Below are 19,179 nucleotides of genomic sequence, written 5' to 3'. Positions count from 1 at the left end.
ACAGACTGAAATATGATAGTACAAGAGACAAGCTTCCAGATGAAAAATAGACAAGCTTCCAGATGAAAAAGGCTTTGGTGTCTACGAGTAGGCCTGTCAATGGATCGGGTTCGGATCGGATCGCCCTAAATCCATATGCATATCCGTTTATTTTATCGGATTCGGATTCGGATCGGGACCGGATTTTTTTTAAGCCGATCCATATCCATATCCATTAGTATCACGGATCTTGGATCGGATATCCGATCCATTTACTATATATAGAAATGAATGCTAAAAAATGAATTTATCATATAGAAATAAATTTATTTCCATGTTAAATCATATAAAAATGAATTTATTATATACAAGATTAAAGAATGCATTAAACAGAATAAGGAAAAATGAAAGGCCAAGTCTAGTTGTCTAATCTTAAAAAACAATACCAAAATGGGAAGATAAATACCAGAAAAAATAAACAAAGAATGTAAACATCAAAAATAAATAAAAAAGACACTGGTGAGTGGTGACTGGCAGAGTGGCAGGAGATATAAGAGACTATATTATGGACCAGCAAGCTTACACAGGAATCTTTACACTGCATTGCTGCATATTAGCCCCATTATAAGTGTTTATGTTAATCAGTAGTAAATGAATTAAATATAACTAACTAATACCTCTCATTCTGTATACTATCGGGAATAAAATATATTATTATATAATATATAATATATATATTTAATTAATTAATTAATTATTAACCAGATCGGGTTATAAACGGATCGGATCACACTAAATCCATATCCAACCCATTTATTATCGGATTTTTCTTATCGGATCGCATTTCGGATCGGATTTTTTTTTGTTAAATCCATATCCGCTAAAATGACCCCGGATCGGATCGGGTCGGATTTGATTTTCGCTCCATTGACAGACCTATCTACGAGTATATCCCTAATGAAAACGAGAAAACTAGCCATCCTAATAATTACAACAAAAGAAGCTGAAAAAAGACTGAAGTAAAGCATCAACGATAAGTCTAATAATAACGAACAATAAACATGCAGGCCTCTGACAAAGACTTCTTGTTCAGATTGTCATGGGAAAAAAACAGCAAAAAAGTAGGTTCATATATATTTGAACTGAGTCTCCAGGGTAGAAGCTTTTGTAAACCCTGACAAGTAAATGAGTAACTACTGGCATAGTTACAATGACCTCAATTCCACATAATCGTGTAATTATACGGATAAGTGAGAATGTTTAAAAATAAATACAAAATTTCTTTGTTTGCTTTTGCACTTTACAAGTTCGTATCACCTAACCAAAAAATATATTTCCTATTATTAATCATACAAAGCAAAAGACAGTTTGTGGTGATTAGAGTTTACACAAATATCTTAACTTTTCCTACGAAACCTTCAGGAGTTCATTAAAAGCCTCCTGAGGGATGTCAACACTACCGACCCGCTTCATTCGCTTCTTTCCTTCTTTCTGCTTTTCCAATAATTTCTTCTTCCTAGTAATATCACCACCATAACACTTTGCAAGAACATTTTTCCTCATAGCTGACACCCTGAAAACAAGATTGAGACCAAATTGCAAAAAAATAAAATTATATGGAGAGTTATGACAAGGGTTAATATTAGCCAATATCTATAAAGTCACACAGTACTTAAAGAATGAAATGTGATTATTTTATTTAATATGTTGCTCTTTTAGGTCAGAGTCTATACAGTATACTGGTAAAAACATATCTCTAGATCAAGTCAAACATAACAACAAATTACTGAAAGTTACCGTTGAAAGGGATATTATTCTGTTTTATTTAACCCAAATTACAGAGATCAAAATAAGTGAAACTCAAATAAGTACATATTTTGCAATTCTCAGAATTTAGCTTATAGGTTACATATAAGTCACTTTTAATTACTGAACAAACAGTTTGATTGTAAACTTATAAGTTCCTTATCAGATAAAACAAACAGGCCTAATTAGCTTGTACCAAGTCTGATAAGTAGTGGTGCGTTAGCATATACTCCCTCCTCCGTCCCAACCATTTCATTACAGTTTCCTTTTTGGGTTGTCCCATCCAATTCTTTACATTTCAAAATTTACCAAAAATAGTCAATGGGTCTCACCATTTCCCCATTTTTCTCTCTTCCACTACTTTAGTCTTTATACATATTTCTTAACCTCCGCGCCCAAACCAAACATAAACAATCGGCTGGGACGGAGGGGGTACTAACTAAAGGATTTTCTTCTATGTGACTATATTAGAAACTATTAAATGCAAACATCCATGGTTTGTGCAAGCAAATTAAAAACTACCAACTCAAGATGTCATAATAACATTGCAGTGGAAAAACCAAACAGGAATTTAAAAGATATAAATGTAATAAAACAGTACTAGCAACAGAAAAGTATGGAACTTACGTCTCTCTTGCGATGACCTTTGATCCAATAGCAGCCTGTATATTAATTTCAAACATTTGCCTGGACATGATCAGAGTAAATGAGACTTCAGATTACGAAGAAAAAAAAGATCAACCGAAACTTATGATCAATGTGAATGAGCACACCTATCAATAAATTTTTTTAACTTCTCCACAAGTTCACGACCAACTCGTTGGGCCTTTAATCTATGAACAATGGTTGCCATTGCATCAACTGGTTGTCCATTTAAGAGAATATCCAGTTTCACTAAATCGGAGGCCATATATCTGAAAACATCCAATATCAAAAGGTTAATTTTTCCACCACACTGAACAACTCAATGCAGACACGCACTTTGTAATGGTGTGTTGCATACCATGTTCCTCGGTCATTTATTACGAGAATCGGATAACTTGAAAATCCTAAAACCAATGTCCTAGACTGTTATTGACCATGAATGAGAATCCAATATCATTTGTAACAGTTAGTATCACACACCCTATATATGTATATAAAATATAAGAATATATTCATTATTGATTATTTCTGGAACACTTGACATAAAGAAAATCCGAACCACCAAAACTAGAACAGACCAAATGTAGTTCTGCAGGAAACATGAATATTTCTAAGATAAAAATGCTTTTATTGCAAGTGATAGAGTTGTGCAAATAGAGTAGGAAAATAGTTGTATCACATTTAGCTGATTACCAGATGCATTATTATTGACACACACTGTAAATTTAGGAAACAAACCCATTCAGTGATTGATCCGAAAACTATCTTGTTGGGTCGTATAAGGTTCTCTGCTAAATTACATGCCATCCAGTTTATGGAAATGAACAGGACTGATATTTTTTAATCTCCCTCTCAGTTCTAATACCAACTACATCGCTAGAATATGTAAACATTACAATCTAAGTCCATGTCGACCAATTCCTACCATAAATAGGTGAGGACTTGAGGAAGTGTGTGTGTGTGTGTGTGTGTGTGTGTGTGTGTTACAGAGAGAGGGGGGGGGGACTCACTCTGCCTCTTCATAGTCAAATGAAGCATAACCTGAGGTTATACTCTTCAATTCATTGTAAAAGTCTACAACTATTTCTCTTAGAGGTAAACGATACTTCAGAAAAACCCGTAGACTGCAGATACAAAAATGAGCAGTGCATCAGTCATTGAGACTATATAAAAAGGGAGAGTGTATAAAATATAAAAACAAATACTGCCGCCAAAAGAGATGCAAAATCTAGAACATAATTATCAATATTACCTATCAATAAAAGTATACTCTAACTGCTCCCCTCTCCGGTCAGAGCAAAGTGTTATAACAGGGCCAACATACCTGAATTGGAGACAAAACATATACTACATGTATTTTATATCTAGAAAAATCACTATTTTAATAAAACAGAAGGCACAAAAATGGAAGACATAACTTGAACAGATATAGGAGCATGAGAGCTTACTCACTAGGAATTATGATTGTAGCTAGTACAGTTGGTTCCCAACATGTTGTAATTTTATTTTTGGGATTTGAGGGCAATGCAGCAGGATTCTGAACCTGTAGTTTGCTGCAGCAATAGCGCATAAATATTTGGTACTGTTGGAAATTGACAAGAATTTATACAGCATACCTGCCATCTGAATATTCAAATGTATATGGCACAGTGGGAACTGTTGAAATGACATGAGCCCCATGCTCCTGTCATCAATAAGCAGCAGCATAACATATAAAATGAGCAGATTGCTGTTACAACCATGTCACTTAATAGTCCATTTCAGAGGAGAGTTGCAAATTTACAATATCTTCTGAGAAAGTACCACACATTGATAATATATTTGGCACATGGCATCAGTAAATGTTTATTCCTGTTGCCGGTAAATATGTTATGACCAGCATTTTTGTGGTATCATGCAAGTACAAGTTACTAATTTATTCCTTGACAGAAGAAAAACCAAATTAAGTGAATGGGATCATATAGGTCCAAATTGGCAACTGGCAAGTGGAGACATGACCATTTGTTTTGCATTGCCTTGCCTTGCATAGGAACCCACTTTACACTTCAATAAACTGAAATAAGGGATGTTCAGATGCATATAATTTTTTTTAGCAAACTGAGAACAGCAACATAACCAATACTATGTTAGTTGCACTCGGCTGGAAATGTATAGCAAACAGATTAAACTTGCATCCATTTACCCCTTTAATCAGTTATACATACCTTACAACCTGAAAAAACTTATTTGAGGAATATATTTTTTTTAGCAAATTCATCATGGCAATATGACCCCTTCTGTGTTACTTGGACTCGACTGCAAGTTTATCTGTAGTAAACAAAGTTAACTAAAATCCATTTACCCCTTGAGTCGATTACACACTACTTACAACTAGCAGGCTTTTTGCGAAAAAATTCATGTGATATGGCAAATAGATAGATGCAGGCGGTTCATGTGTTCCAATTTATATTACAAAAGCAAGCCAATTTACAATCATACCATATTCAACCTAGGTCAATGAATTGGTAATTTTAGGACTTAGGCACATTAACTACAAGGAAAAAGGCAGCACCTGTTCAAGTCGCTGATGAAAAACGTCCATGTGTAGTAAGCCCAAGAAACCACACCTGCACACAGAATTTATGATTAACCATGTGTATAAAAGGTAAGCCTCTCCATAATGGCAAGTTAACAGATTACAATACACACCTGAAACCCAGACCTAGCGCTGTGCTACTCTCTTTAGTAACTGAGACGCTGGCATCATTGCATGTGAGTCTCTCTATAGCACTATTAAGTGCTTCAAAATCGGATCCATCAGCTGGGTAAACACCTGAAAAGACCATATGCTTTGCAGCCTTGAAACCTATATAAAAAATTGAAAGACAATTAGGCAACTATAGATAATAACAGAAAGAGTCAGACAGCTACAATATTGTCCCTACTGCAGCCCAGAGAATTGGTAAGGATCCATAAGACATGTACAGCTTAATACACTTTGCGTGATTGACTTTTGTAGAAATAACTTTAAGGTTTAAGAACACACTAATGACAAATTTTCTGCCAACAGTAACATTATCAGAAAGCCTAAACACATGGCTAACAAGTCAATCCAAATTCAACATGCTTGTGGAGCGTCTCATCCACACAAAAATTGCAACACAATTTACAAGCATGTGACTAGAGATTAATATATCGACAAATGTGACTAAACCTAGAATACATATAAGTTTCCTAGTACTCAAACAATTTCTGGCTTCCAAAGTTAATACATATTTGAAAAGATGATCAGAGGCAGTCAGTTTTGAACACTGCGAATGTAATAACGGTAACAAAAGAGAAAAACCTTCATCCACACATTTCACTAACAACCCCATAACAAGTAACAAAGATCTCAAATTATACCTGGAAGCAGCTCCACACTGGTCCGGTGATGATACAAGGTATCTCCGACACGGGCCTCCTTAACTGAACGCATGCCTGTGACAATATATCCCACTTGTCCAGTTAAGAGAACTCCTGTAGGCCTCAGTTCAGGATGCATAATGCCAACATCCACTATCTCATATGATTGGCCAGTTGCTGCAGCTGTAATTTTATCCCCTTTACGAAGAGCACCATCAACAACTGCCACGTGGCAGATCACTCCTCTGTATTCGTCATAATAAGAATCAAGTAAAAGCATGCGAAGGGGTGAATCAGTTATCCCAGGAGGCGGCGGAATTCTCTCTATAACAGCAGGAAGGACCTGGTCAAGACCTTGACCTGTCTTAGCAGAGGTCAAAAGTGCATCACTTGGGTCAAGATCAAACATAGATTTCAGCTGTTCTTTAATGCGGTCAGGATCAGCAGTTGGCTGGTCAATTTTGTTTATGACAGGAATTATTGTCAGGTTAGCTTCAAATGCAAGATAAAAATTTGCAACAGTTTGTGCCTGCACGCCTTGAGCTGCATCCACAACTAGAAGAACACCCTGGCAAGCAGCCAATGATCTAGAAACTTCATAGCTAAAATCAACATGACCCGGAGTGTCGATCAAGTTAAGCAGAAATTTGGTGTCAGTCCCATGGAAGTTAGTGCTATGGAACATGGTTGCTGTTTGAGCTTTTACAGTTATTCCCCTTTCTCTTTCCACCTAGGTCATTGACATTTAAATTTAAAAACAAAGTCAAGAGGCCATTTACTTGCATAAAGTTACCAGCTATATGATACACGACATGGAAGAACACGGTACCCGTGCATTATACAAAAATTTGTCAGACATACTGCCAATATTAAGGTGCCCTAATTAATGACTTCTTTTCTTCAAGATTACACCACCTCTGTTGCTTTTTATGAAAGAAAATATATATATGCTAATCCAAAATATATTTCTTTAAAACTTGTCAAAACTAGAAGGTAAATTTCTGGTAAGATAATATAACTGCAAGTGTTGAGAAGATGAAATCAGGTGGTTTCTTCCAGTAATATTCAAAAGATAGATGATATACACAACGGATGAACTGATTACATTAACATTTATGCCAACTAATAATGTATATGTATGGCTCATGTAAGTGAAAGCCAGTAAAATTGTTGCTTCAGAAATCAAGCTGCTACTTCAATATATCTTTTTGTTAACAACTTCTACAATACTGATATCTCTTTCAAACTGCGAGTTGAAAACAAATGTAAACGATTTAAGTATTGATTCGCGTAGGGAGCACTAACATTTCAGTGAAACAAGATCTACATACTAATTCTTGCAGTTAATCTTCTGAAACCGTTCCAGGTAATAGACAATATACTCAATTACTCAACAAGCGAACCGCATCACAATATTTCCATTACCAAACTTCTGAACTTGCCAAAGGGCCTAAGCATAACAGTCACACAACTTCATTTAAGCAATGACATATACATATACAAGCCGATAAATTTTACGCAAACCAAACATAACATACCCAATATATCCCGCTCGTAAATGCAATTACTAAATAGTGTAGAGTGTATATACAGTACTAAATAAATATAGCATTATACCTGCAATTTATCAAGATACTGAGGCTGGCCATGACCTTTCCTAATAGTCTTGGTTAACTCAAGTAAACGATCAGCTAATGTTGACTTTCCATGATCAACATGAGCTATTATAGAGAAATTTCGTATATTTTCATTTGGGTATTTGCTTAAATCAATGCCTGTGTCTGTGCAATAACACTGTTGCTGGGGGGTTTCAAAATGGGTCACTGCTGGGCTTGTTTCTCTGAAAATGAAGTTATAATTGGATGATAATACACGAATTGAAGATTTCAAAAGGGGTTTAGAAGAAGACCTGGTGATGATCAGAGAAATCATTTTGATGGATTATTGCATAAGGGTATTGAAATAACCCCTAAACGGGAGAGGGCAGTTGTTCTTGATACAGATATCACACTGAAAGGGTTTTGCGGCTAGCTATGGATTAGTTCTTTCTTTTTCTTAGTTACTTGCATTTTTTAACAATTATTTCCAAATTATTTTATTTTTTTTACTAATAAGACTTATAACCTTACAATTTGAGTAATTGTTCTATGATATTCTCGACATGGGTCAGAGTCAAACTCAGATTTGGGTTAACAGAGGATAACCCTTGACCACTAGAATATCCAATCGTGCTCATTATTTTCAAATTATTAGTCACTTTGTGCCGCTCGTTTATTTACGGTTCTTATGAGACATTATAAAAGACAAATAAAATATAATTTAATAACTTACTTTTAAACTTTTTTACATAAATGTTCAAATATTAAATGCTTATCAAATAAATTAAAATAATTTAAAAACCTATAATGTATAAGAATTTTAAAATTGTCCTTCAGCTTGAGGGTAAACTACATGAGAACAAAAGGAGTATATTTTAAATTGTCTAAAAAATTCATTTCCAACATTAAGACCATGTACCTTTCTATTTTATGGTCAAACTCTTCTATAATTTATAATAATATATATTTAAAATTATATATTAATATTTATGATACGATTAAATCTTGCTAATACATTAATTATAAATAGTTGTCCCACATCGGTTGTGGGGTCATAAAGTGAGAATATAAGTAGTTAGAACAACACTAATATTATGAGATTTTTTTAGAGGAGTCCAAAAACAAATTCATATGGGTTTGGTTATAGTCCAAAACGAAAAATATTAAACTAATGGGGAGTTATTAGGTGTTGTGCCGCCCAACAAGTGGTATCAGAGTCGATGGTTAGGAAGTTAATCCTGAGATTGCGGGTTGCGGTTGTTTGATGTGGGAGGCTCTCTAAAACTGCGATTGGAGGTCTTGGACGGCTTTGTGTCGAAAGTCCACCCGACTAAGGTGGTTGGGCGTCGTGTCCAGTGGCGGAACCAGAGGGGAGCTAGGAGATGATAAAGCCCCCTTAACCTCGAAAAAATAGTGTATATTTTTTTTTGCCCCGCTGAATTAGTGATGTCGATATAATTTAAAAGCCCCGCCTAATTATACATCAAGATGCTACCAATCAAAAATTAAAAGTATTGCAAAAGGCTTACTTGATAAAATGGAGACATTTAAATTTGTCTTTATGTTGCATTTGATGAAAGTTATCTTGGCAATTACTAATGATTTGTCAAAGTTTTACAACAAAGAACTCAGAATACTGTAATTGAAATGACAATAGTCCGAAGTATGAAGATTAAATTGCAGCTATTAAGGGAGGAAGAATGGCATGTGTCCGACAAGATGAGGAATCGATGAATAGCGGTGGTAGCCAAAGAACTCTATTAGTATGAGGGATTTTGAGAGGTGCCAAAAAATAAAGTCATGCGGTCTAGGCCCAAAGCGAACAGTATCATATTGTTGTGGAGTTAAGGTCGCTTAGCTAGCCCAACAAGTGGTATCAAAGCGAGGTTGAACGATTCATGACAATCTCACGTGGACTCCAGAACTAGCTTAAGAATATGTGGATGAGGGCTTAAGGGGGAGCCTGATCACACATCCGGAGGCGGAATTCGAAAGGTGTCAAGCGTGATGTGTGAAGGAGGAGATTGTTAGGAGTTGTATCACATTGATTGTGGGGGCATAAAAATTTTATTAGTACGAGGCCTTTTGGAAGGTGCCCAAAAAGAAAGTCGTGCGAGCTACGCCAATGCGGACAATATTATATTTAACCTATGCCTGATTGTAAGAGGGTGTATGTATGACGGGTGATAATGATATTCGAGAATGTGAATGAAGGTTATGAGAATGATGATATGATAATCGATATCTCAAGATATGCAAGATATGCATAAAATATGATTTTTTGTTAAACTAGAATAGAAAATTTTATTTTATAGAACAAAATAATCAATTCAAAAATTAATATGTTGATTTGAAATTCCGATCCTGATTAATCGCGAACCACATCTGTAAGTAGGGGTGAGCAAAAAACTACGAAACCGCTAAAAATCGAACCGTATAAAACTGAACAGAAACCGAAAACTTAAAAACTGAACCTGAAAGTGGTTATTCGGTTCCTGTTATAGCTAGAAACCGATCCAAAAAAGCCTGAATCGATCCGATTTTAAAATAAATATTATATATAATATATATGCTAGTGATCAAATACAAACCAACCCTTAAATAAGAAATAAAACTAGTGCAATTTCAGTGATTAGTGTTGATGAAATTAGTGAATTCTATGTATTCTTCCATGATCGGATCTCAGATTATCTACCCTGTTACTTCTCAAACATAAAAATTAGTTATTTCTATGTCTTTTAAGTCTCATCTTAGAACATTGAAGATGATGAAGGTTGGGCATGATGAGTTTGTTTTAGGTGATAATCGTTTATGTATATATTGTGCACTGTTATGTATGTATATGCGGTGTACATCAGTATCCTATAAATTATAAGAAAGTCGTAACATTAGTTTTGAGCAGCGCTGATTAAAAACGTGGGTTGGGTTACAAATTTTTAGTTTTTTAAGATTTAGGTGGTTTGTAGCTGAATGGACTCTCTCTGTATATATATGTATGTAGGCTTGTGCTCAAATGAGAACCCCAACTAATGTGAGATATGAGATCTAATCTCAGCCACACATTTTATCCCCAAATTAAATCATAACCACACATATTAAATGTTAAGTTTAATCCACCCACCCACCCATTTCTCTCACCCCCGCCCCCACCCACCCACTCTTACTCCTCCAGCAAAACCCCCCCTCCTTCCCTCTCCTGGCATCAACTCGGCGGCAACTCCGCCGCGCCTTCTACCACAAACAACACAGATAACACTCACAGCACCTTTGGACACACGTGCTTGCACTCTCTACTTGCTTCCTCTTCTCTGCACATCGTTGCCTTCATCTCCATCGGCGAGGCGGCCACTCCGGCGTCGCGGCTGCCGCCGACCTCTATGCCACGTCGACAATCCTCTTCCTCCTTACTTACATTTACTCACTGACATTGTTGCTCGTCGTCGATCCAATCTCAACGCACGCAGGCAAGCTTCCGATTTCACTGTCACGTTCTATAATTATGTCGACGGTGTTGGTGGTGTTGAGAGATTTGGTGGTGGTGGTGGTGTTGCTTATGTGGTGATTTTTTTTTTATTTCATTCGATTTTTCATGTTTTATTTTGTTCGATTTTGTTGATTTTGATCTTGTTGATTTAAATGCGTGTTAATTTTTATGATTTTGTGATCAGTTTGATGATTTTTGTGCATTGTGTGATTTTAATTATATATATGTGGTTGGATGTGGTGATTTTGATTTTCCGATGGTGATTTTGTTTTGTATTTGGTGATTTTTCGGATTTCGGGGGTGGTGATGGTGTTTTGTAGATGGTGGTGGTGTGGTGATTTTAATTTACAGTGGTGATTTTTTTTCCGTTGTTGATTTCTCATTTTTCGGTATTGATATCTCATTTTTTTGTGGTGATTTTTGTTTTTACGGTGGTGATTTTCGTTTTTCTGGTGTTGATTTCTCAATTTCTGGTGGTGATTTTATATTTTACGGTGGTGATTTTATGTTTGCCGGCGGTGATTTTCTAATGGTCGCCGGAGGTGGTGGTGGTGGTCAGCGGTGGTTGAAGGTGATAGGTAGTTGAATTAGAAGACTGTGACATAATAAAATATTAAATGAATGATAAGAGATGAATATAATGTATTTAAATGAATGGTTGTGATTAGATCTCATTTCTCACAATAACAGTGGATCTCATTGGAGCATGACTCTATGTATGTATATATATAATTTGTAGTTTACATGAAAAATTTGAATTTTAAAAACAAAAACTTATATTAGGCAATTTTGAAACATATGGGAAAACTTAGAGCATTCACTGGTCAATTTTTCTCATGTTTATTTGAAGTTTACAATGTATTCAGGGTCAAGACATATATTATTGAACCTGGTTGTAGAAAGTGATCATAAGATACTGTTTATATTATCATTTTTGTTTTTCCCCGGGTACCTATCTATATCTCTGTTGGCTAAGACATAGAAAAAGTTTTTGAAGGTGAGGAAATTTCGACAACAATTTACTTGTTACATGGTATTAGTCTTGCTGTTGTGCTGGTGTTTATGCATCGTTATTGTTTTATGAATTTTGTTTGGAAAGTGTTAGAATTAAATGAAGTTTTTCATTATGATTATGGTATTGTCTACTGAATTTTGTTTGAATTTTGGATGGATGTGTAATTTTTAATTAAGTTTTGATTGTTCATATATAATAATTTCTTTTTTGCATGTGGGTTTTTAACCTAAATAGAACCGATAGAAACTGAATCCAAAATAATGAGATTGCGATTGAAATTTTTAATTTTTAAAATTAAGAAGATACAATTATGATGGTAACTTTATCAAAAACTCGAAACTGCACCCGCTCTCGCCTGCCCTAAGTCATAAAACAACAATAATTGTGCCCAAAAATTGAGACGGGCGATTGTAATGGTCCAGTCAGGGAACGGTGTAAAGCGGGCCCTAACGAGTACACTCATGCGCTTATATACAACGCAAAGCCCCACCCCACTTGCGTTTAAAACTACTACTAATAATAAAACTCCCCTCTCGTTTACAATTTACACTTCTCTCTCATCTTATCACAGAGCCTGTGCCTAGCCCCTCCGTGTAAGGTGCGTCTTTTTTTCATTCTCTTTCTCTTTTCTCGCCGCTTCTTTCGCAGGTCTCTTCATTCATCTCTCCGCTCTTTTCACTCTTTTACATGCTGTGTGTATCATCTTCTGTTTGTATCTATATTTACATCTGTTGAAAATGATAGTCTTTTCAATTAAAGTGTTTGTTTTGGGGGAAAGAGTTAGATTATGGATCTGGGTTCTTGATGGTGTTGTGAAGTTGTAATCTTTTTAGGAATCTTGTGATGGGTATGAGTATTTGTTGAATCTTGCGTACTTTGTGATGATTTATGTGCTGAAATTGTGTAGCTTTGACTTGGGGATTGAGATGTTTTTAATTAGGGTATGTGATGTGAGGTGGGGGAATTGAAGGTGTTTTTTGTTGGGTTTTGAATTTGATATAGATGTCGACGCCGGCAAGGAAGAGATTGATGAGGGATTTCAAGAGGCTGCAGCAAGATCCACCTGCTGGTATCAGTGGGGCACCTCAAGATAACAATATTATGCTCTGGAATGCTGTTATTTTTGGGTATGATTCTCAATTGTGGATGTTAGCAACATATATGTATTTTTAAGCACTGCTTTGAGTTAATTATATGCTCAATTGGTTTCTAATTTCGGTTTTGTTATGCAGGCCTGATGATACCCCTTGGGATGGAGGTAAGAATTTAAACTACAGCCGTTATTAGTGTTTTGAAAGTTAATACTATCAACTATGTTATCATAGACTGCCTGAAGTAGCTAAAATTTGCCGAAGTTTAGATGGTCAATGTTTACTTTATTGTTGGTTATTATAGACTTGATATATCATGATTAACAACCATTAATGACCTTGCTCCTGCATATTGTGAACTTGTTGACCTTGGTGGTGTTATACATACCATGAACCTGCTTGATCTGACGTGTAACATGTGACTATATATTAAACGTTAGTATTACATTTGTGGTATTGCCCTGTCCTATCTGATAACAATGATTCAATTGGTCGAAGTTACCTGATTATGGACCTGTGTTGCTAATTTCTGAAGTTTTAAGAAGAGGCTTTTTGTCATATGATTCTTATACAGTATTTCCTGATATAACACTCTAAATGTCTTGTCTTGGTTTCAGGTACGTTCAAGTTAACTCTTCAGTTTACGGAGGACTACCCAAATAAGCCTCCTGTTGTGCGGTTTGTGTCAAGGATGTTCCATCCAAACAGTAAGAATTGATAGAGCCATAGCATTCCACTTATTCCTGTAATTATTGTAGAGATTTATGATCAAGGAATAGGGACTTCAGAGCACTTCGATGTTTCTGGGCAGTGCACAGAGTAACAACTAGGATACTAGTGTTTTACTTGAGAACTACAACATTCACATTCGTAATGAATATTTAGTTATCATCTTAAATTTTGCACATATTATTGATATCATCATTAAGGACTGAAAGTCCTTTCATGAATTAATCTTGACCAATTTTTATTTACAAAACAAGTTAGCTTTTCACGTTATAATTATAAAAACACAGCTATATTTTCCTCATACTTTTCACAGTAAGTTCCTGGTATGCCTAATTTTCTTAATGTTAAAAAAATGGAAAGTATATCCCCAAATGGATGTGTAAATCAATATCACTTTCATATTATTGCATACCTGACATCATTCACATCACACGCCTTTAAAACATATTGTTTGCTAGAACTTGCCGTAAAAGTCTCTACTTTCACTCTTGTCATGTTGGGGTATGTACGTTGCACACCCCAAATTAATCTGAGCAGTTCACGATTCTTTTGCTAGTTAGATTGTTGGAACTCAGTAGTTATTTTATCATCATTTTTCTTGTATCAATCTTGAAGATAAGGTGTTACTGCCTGTACGAAAGATTGTGTATTCAAAGTATAGTGTACTTGAAATCCCTGGTTTGATTTTTGTATCTCACCTTGTCCTTTAAATTGTTCTGGTGTTGGGTATATCTGTATGATCTGTTTCTGGCTGTAGGAAATCATAATTTTCGAACAACAATGTCAACGGCATTACAATCATGATATTGGATTGAATTGTTACCTGCAAGAGTATCATTGAAGTTTCTTGTTTACATCTCTATCCTCAACCAGTAGCAAGTCAGATACTAGTTGAATATTTAACATTAGATTTAATTAGGGTGTTAAATTTAAGGCAGAATGTCTTTGTGCATGTCATTAATAGTGTCAATGTTGAATTAGATCAAGCTTCCTTCTCTTAAATTAAATCATCTATTATAGAGTTGGAAGAGTGAGTATTGCAGGTCTTCAATTCTGTATTTTGTTTTGCACAGTAATTCCAATTAGAGTTTATACTGTGTGTAACTAATATTTAGCTTGGATGTATGTTTTACTATACCTTGTATTAAATTTTGCAGCATCCATGATACCATATGCATAGTTCATATACAATTATTTAATGTTCTACTCTAATCAAGTATGATGTAAGGATTTTCTTTGCTTCTTGTTTATGGTCTTGTTTCTTCAAACAGTTTATGCAGATGGAAGCATCTGCTTGGATATATTGCAAAATCAGTGGAGTCCGATATATGATGCAGCTGCGATACTTACATCCATCCAGGTAGAGTGCCTAAATTTATACTATTAGTACTTGAAAATATATTTTAAGAAGTCAACTTATGATTTATTATTATAGTTTTGTCTTGTACTGCTGTATTAATCGGTGAAACTAATGCCGACATTACTGGTCGTTGAGCTAGATGTATGACTTGAGCTTTTAGCTAATTGCGTCCATACAAATACACTGTAAAAAGAAAAAAACACAAATTAAAATTAATCACATTTAATGCCTATTATTGTTGAGAAACATTGAAGAGCTGTGTGTCATTGGACATATAGTTACTCGTTTATTCTGCAAGCATTTTAAAAAGTTTACACCTGTTGATCCTGGAAGCTTGTTCAGGAAAACCTAATGTAGTCATCACAATGTTGAAGTTTATAAATCTGACGCTGCATACTTATGACTGCTTATATCTTGCCGTACATTTAACGCCCCTTGATTAGTTGCTGCTGCTGCTGTTTAAATATGTACTAGCTTATAGCCCGTGTGATGCACGGGTGACATACAATCTTTGTTCTTTTATTGTATATATTACAATATATAATTGTGTTTTGAAGATGCATTAATGTGAGACTTAATATGCCTAATTTAATCAAATTAAGTTTTTCAAATATTAACGGGCGGTCAATATATATTTTACCGGGCATGTTAAATAAGTACTCCCTCCACTTTCTTTTAAAAGTCGTTTGACTTTTTGGCACACATTATCAAGTGCTTTGACTACCTATTTAAACTTATTATGTTTAAATTTCCTTTTTGTGAATAAAAGTATACAATTTTTATTTAAAAGAAAATTTTAAAAATAATTTTTCTTACTATGTAGTCGAAGTACTTGGAAGTGTTTGCCAAAAAGTGAAATGACTTGCAAAAGAAAAACGGAGGGAGTATCTAGTAATTAAACCCGTCAAAAGACTTAAATATATATAGGTCCAACAAAAATGTTTTGATGAGGATGTTTAAATGTGTTTTAGTTACAATAAAAAGTCTGTGAAATAAAGAGGCTCATAAATACACGTCAAAAGATTTATATATAAAGAAGCCCAAGAGATATGTTTTAGTTATAAATATATCATAAAAGCCTATTAAAACATGTTATAAATAAAAAACCCATAAATCGGCCCAAATACCGACTGGCCAATTTTTTTTAATGTTTTGGCTTTAACAGTATAGTATAGATTTGGTTAGTAATTATTTTTACTATAGTGTAGCATGCAATAATCAGAGGCCAAAGGCACAGGCCTCACTGGAGATGTGATTGTGTGACTAATTGACTATATTGATACATTAGTTCTGATGTTGACCATTTCAACGAAAAATAATGTGATTGATACCGTTGCTAATTTTTTTGTCATATGCTATATAGTGATTAGAAGGCAACATTCTGAGGTTAGAGACACCTTGAGCAGTTTCGTAAATATGGTTACTCTATGAAAACAATAATTGAATTTAGCAAAACATTTGAGGTCTTCCAACTTTTGAGTTTTTGGTCCTATCCTTTTGTATTTCTGTCATTCATGCCCTTTTTGGTGATCTGATCATCTTGATGTGCACAAAATGAGAGAACTATGCTAGGTTATTTCCTTGCTTATGTGAGTCCTGAAGACATTATTGGTTGCTTATTTTGGGTGGAGCCAATGAGAAGCAGTTAAACTATACACATATTCACATACCATCACACAGTATATGCATTAATTCCTGTGTGTACCCCTTACAATTTTACTTTCACTTTATTCTATTTCACTGTGTTGAGGATCCATTCCTTGTAGCTATATGGAATGTTCAATCCCTATATTAGAGATCCAACCATGGTCACTAAAAATATGCATTCAGTGTAAAATACCCAACTGAAAGCTATCGGTATAAATGTTTGGAAAGGTTGAAGTTTTACTCACTTTACCTCTGACTGTTTAAAACTTATCAGCTCATAAATTATATTTGATTATTGCAGTCACTGCTCTGTGATCCAAATCCGAACTCGCCTGCCAACTCTGAAGCAGCACGTTTGTTTAGCGAGAGCAAACGAGAGTATAATAGAAAAGTGCGTGAAATTGTTGAGGTTAGCTGGACAGCAGACTAAATCTCTCTTGGTTGGCTTGAATATGGAAGCTCTAGCTGATGAGCTGAGCCTGAATACACCTGACTCTCGCCCTGGTAGCGCATGTCTGCATTTTGTTATGAATTGCCTGTTTATCATTGCTACCTGTAGTTGAAAACTTTGTTGGCCCTTGTTATATTATTTGTACAACTTTCTTCTCATGTTTTGATATTATCTGTTATGTTGCTCTCTTAAGTTTGTATATATAATGTACTCATGTATCAAAGTTGGTTGGAATTAGATGCAATTCACGGCATGTTATTCATATCAAGGTAGATCCAAATGTTTGTTGAGGTCGGCAAGTTACTTTATATACAATGCAAAATAAATATGTATTCTTTTTGGCAGATGGATGAATTATTAGTTGGATTAGGTTGAGATATTGACCCAGTCCTATTAAGTTAGACTCCCGTACCTACCTGATTGTGATCCATTTTTACGAGCAGTCAGCAGTACATAATTGGATATGGGAAGTTAGACTTATGAATTATGATTGGAATATGGCTTTAAAATACCTAACAGATTGTTAGTGGACTGCTTGACTTGTATTTGATATTTGATACAGTAATCACATTTAAGCTTGTTTATAAGGTGGTGAGAGCCCTTAAAGATTTGACAAACAATATGAACTCACAAGCTGCAACCCTAGCTGAAAGTGAGTACCTAATTCTCTTTTATTTTGTCGGGAGGACAAATATTCTGTAGGTTTCATCTCTAAAGTAGTGTAAGGTGTGTACTCACATAGTAAAAGATATTGATGTATTTGATCAGAAATATGAAATTCTGGAGAGTTGATTTGTACTGTTAAATAACCGGAGCCTGCTTTGATCTCGGGAAAGACTGAATGTTTTTTAGGGACTGTGAGGATATGTTTGCCTTGTCTTTACTTTGCATTTGTCATAAACCATGAGGATATGTTTGCCTTGTCTTTACTTTGCATTTGTCATAAACCATGTTAGTCGACCAGGTTTGTTCATCATAATTGGTCATGGTCTAGAGCCGCAGGTGATTCTGAGCATTATGAACCGGGATATCAAATTCGTCCCAATGGTGATCTCGTCTTTGCTCGTTGAGTATATCAGAGATCTTAATATGATGGATTTACCTTGATTGGCAGGTAAAACGAGAGCTTAATATGACATCAGGTCCATGACTCTAGCTTTAGACCGTGAGGGAGAGAGTTGGATAACATGCCAAACTGTCTGCACAATGGGATTAGACTTGAGCGAGGATTACTCTTCCAGCAAGTACTGAAAGGTGAAATTATAAATGGTGACTAGTGATTTTTGGAGGCAGAGGAGGAATCCAGGGAGACAAATTGTGATAAGATAGCCCAAACTCATAAATTGCTTCTTTCTTAGAGGTGTCGGTGACTCCTTTATAGATATATCAATCATTTTATCATTGTGTGTTACCAAAACGGTTGGAACTTGAAATTAGTTGTGCAACATAAATATTATCGTTTCAGATCAAGTTTTCACGCTCGCATGATGGAGGGGGTGAATAAATTGTATTTTACGCTAATAAAGATTTACAAGTATCAGGCAAAAAAAGATGAGATATTTTCAAGTGAATCTCTGAAATGACTTGTACTTGTCCACCGCCAGACACAAGGACACAAATGACAATCACCTTCTCGTAAGAAATTATTACTTAGTTTCAATTTTATTAATAATAACGTCTCGTGTATGCGCAACAAATCTCTATCAATCAAAGTTATTTACTGGTATAAAATGTACTTTCCTTTGTACCACATGTTCTTTACGTTATTTTTCGGCAAGTATTTTGAGACCCCTATAAAGTATAATTTTATATATTTTTATTTTTTTGGAATAAAAGTTTGACGTTTAAATTTTTATCAAAAATAAAAATATTATAAAATTATTTTTTATAACAGTCTAGAAATGCGTACAAACACTAAACGTACATATTTGAGATGGGAGTAATAGCACAGAACACAGTCGAAGGACAGAGACCCTTTTAGACCATCTCC

General features: G+C 35.0%; 2 protein-coding genes across 2 annotated transcripts; one reads left to right on the top strand and one right to left on the bottom strand.

Annotated features, from left to right (window-relative positions):
* Nucleotides 1-1,217: 1,217 nt before the first annotated feature.
* Nucleotides 1,218-7,854, bottom strand: LOC108210600 (translation factor GUF1 homolog, mitochondrial). The gene is made up of 11 exons (XM_017381958.2): nucleotides 7,432-7,854; nucleotides 5,815-6,544; nucleotides 5,119-5,275; nucleotides 4,982-5,036; nucleotides 4,047-4,114; nucleotides 3,879-3,983; nucleotides 3,683-3,754; nucleotides 3,441-3,554; nucleotides 2,559-2,699; nucleotides 2,413-2,472; nucleotides 1,218-1,552 (listed from the first exon to the last, which is right to left on the bottom strand). The coding sequence occupies exons 1-11, from the start codon at nucleotides 7,744-7,746 to the stop codon at nucleotides 1,387-1,389; spliced, it is 1,983 nt and encodes a 660-aa protein (XP_017237447.1). The 5' UTR covers nucleotides 7,747-7,854; the 3' UTR covers nucleotides 1,218-1,386.
* A 4,498-nt stretch (nucleotides 7,855-12,352) lies between these two features.
* LOC108214666 (ubiquitin-conjugating enzyme E2 2) lies at nucleotides 12,353-17,457 on the top strand. The gene is made up of 6 exons (XM_017386795.2): nucleotides 12,353-12,509; nucleotides 12,914-13,038; nucleotides 13,144-13,169; nucleotides 13,620-13,709; nucleotides 15,003-15,091; nucleotides 17,040-17,457. The coding sequence occupies exons 2-6, from the start codon at nucleotides 12,914-12,916 to the stop codon at nucleotides 17,166-17,168; spliced, it is 459 nt and encodes a 152-aa protein (XP_017242284.1). The 5' UTR covers nucleotides 12,353-12,509; the 3' UTR covers nucleotides 17,169-17,457.
* The last annotated feature ends 1,722 nt before the right edge of the window (nucleotides 17,458-19,179 follow it).

The sequence above is a fragment of the Daucus carota genome, chromosome 3 (genome assembly GCF_001625215.2).
Source record: "Daucus carota subsp. sativus chromosome 3, DH1 v3.0, whole genome shotgun sequence".
NCBI lineage: Eukaryota > Viridiplantae > Streptophyta > Magnoliopsida > Apiales > Apiaceae > Daucus > Daucus carota.
The sequence above is the reverse complement of the archived record's forward strand: the minus strand, read 5'-3'. Positions and strand labels throughout refer to the sequence as shown.

Bases quoted from the DNA above. Each gene is read 5' to 3' on its own strand.
- LOC108210600 (XM_017381958.2), bottom strand. From the start codon at position 7,746: ATGATTTCTCTGATCATCACCAGGTCTTCTTCTAAACCCCTTTTGAAA. The intron at 5,037-5,118 runs GTGTGTATTGTA...TTCTGTGTGCAG, and splicing joins GCGCTAGGTCTGGGTTTCAG to GTGTGGTTTCTTGGGCTTAC. The intron at 1,553-2,412 runs GTAAGTTCCATA...TCTTGTTTTCAG, and splicing joins AAGGTCATCGCAAGAGAGAC to GGTGTCAGCTATGAGGAAAA.
- LOC108214666 (XM_017386795.2), top strand. From the start codon at position 12,914: ATGTCGACGCCGGCAAGGAAGAGATTGATGAGGGATTTCAAGAGGCTG. The intron at 13,039-13,143 runs GTATGATTCTCA...TTTGTTATGCAG, and splicing joins TGGAATGCTGTTATTTTTGG to GCCTGATGATACCCCTTGGG. The intron at 15,092-17,039 runs GTAGAGTGCCTA...TGATTATTGCAG, and splicing joins CGATACTTACATCCATCCAG to TCACTGCTCTGTGATCCAAA.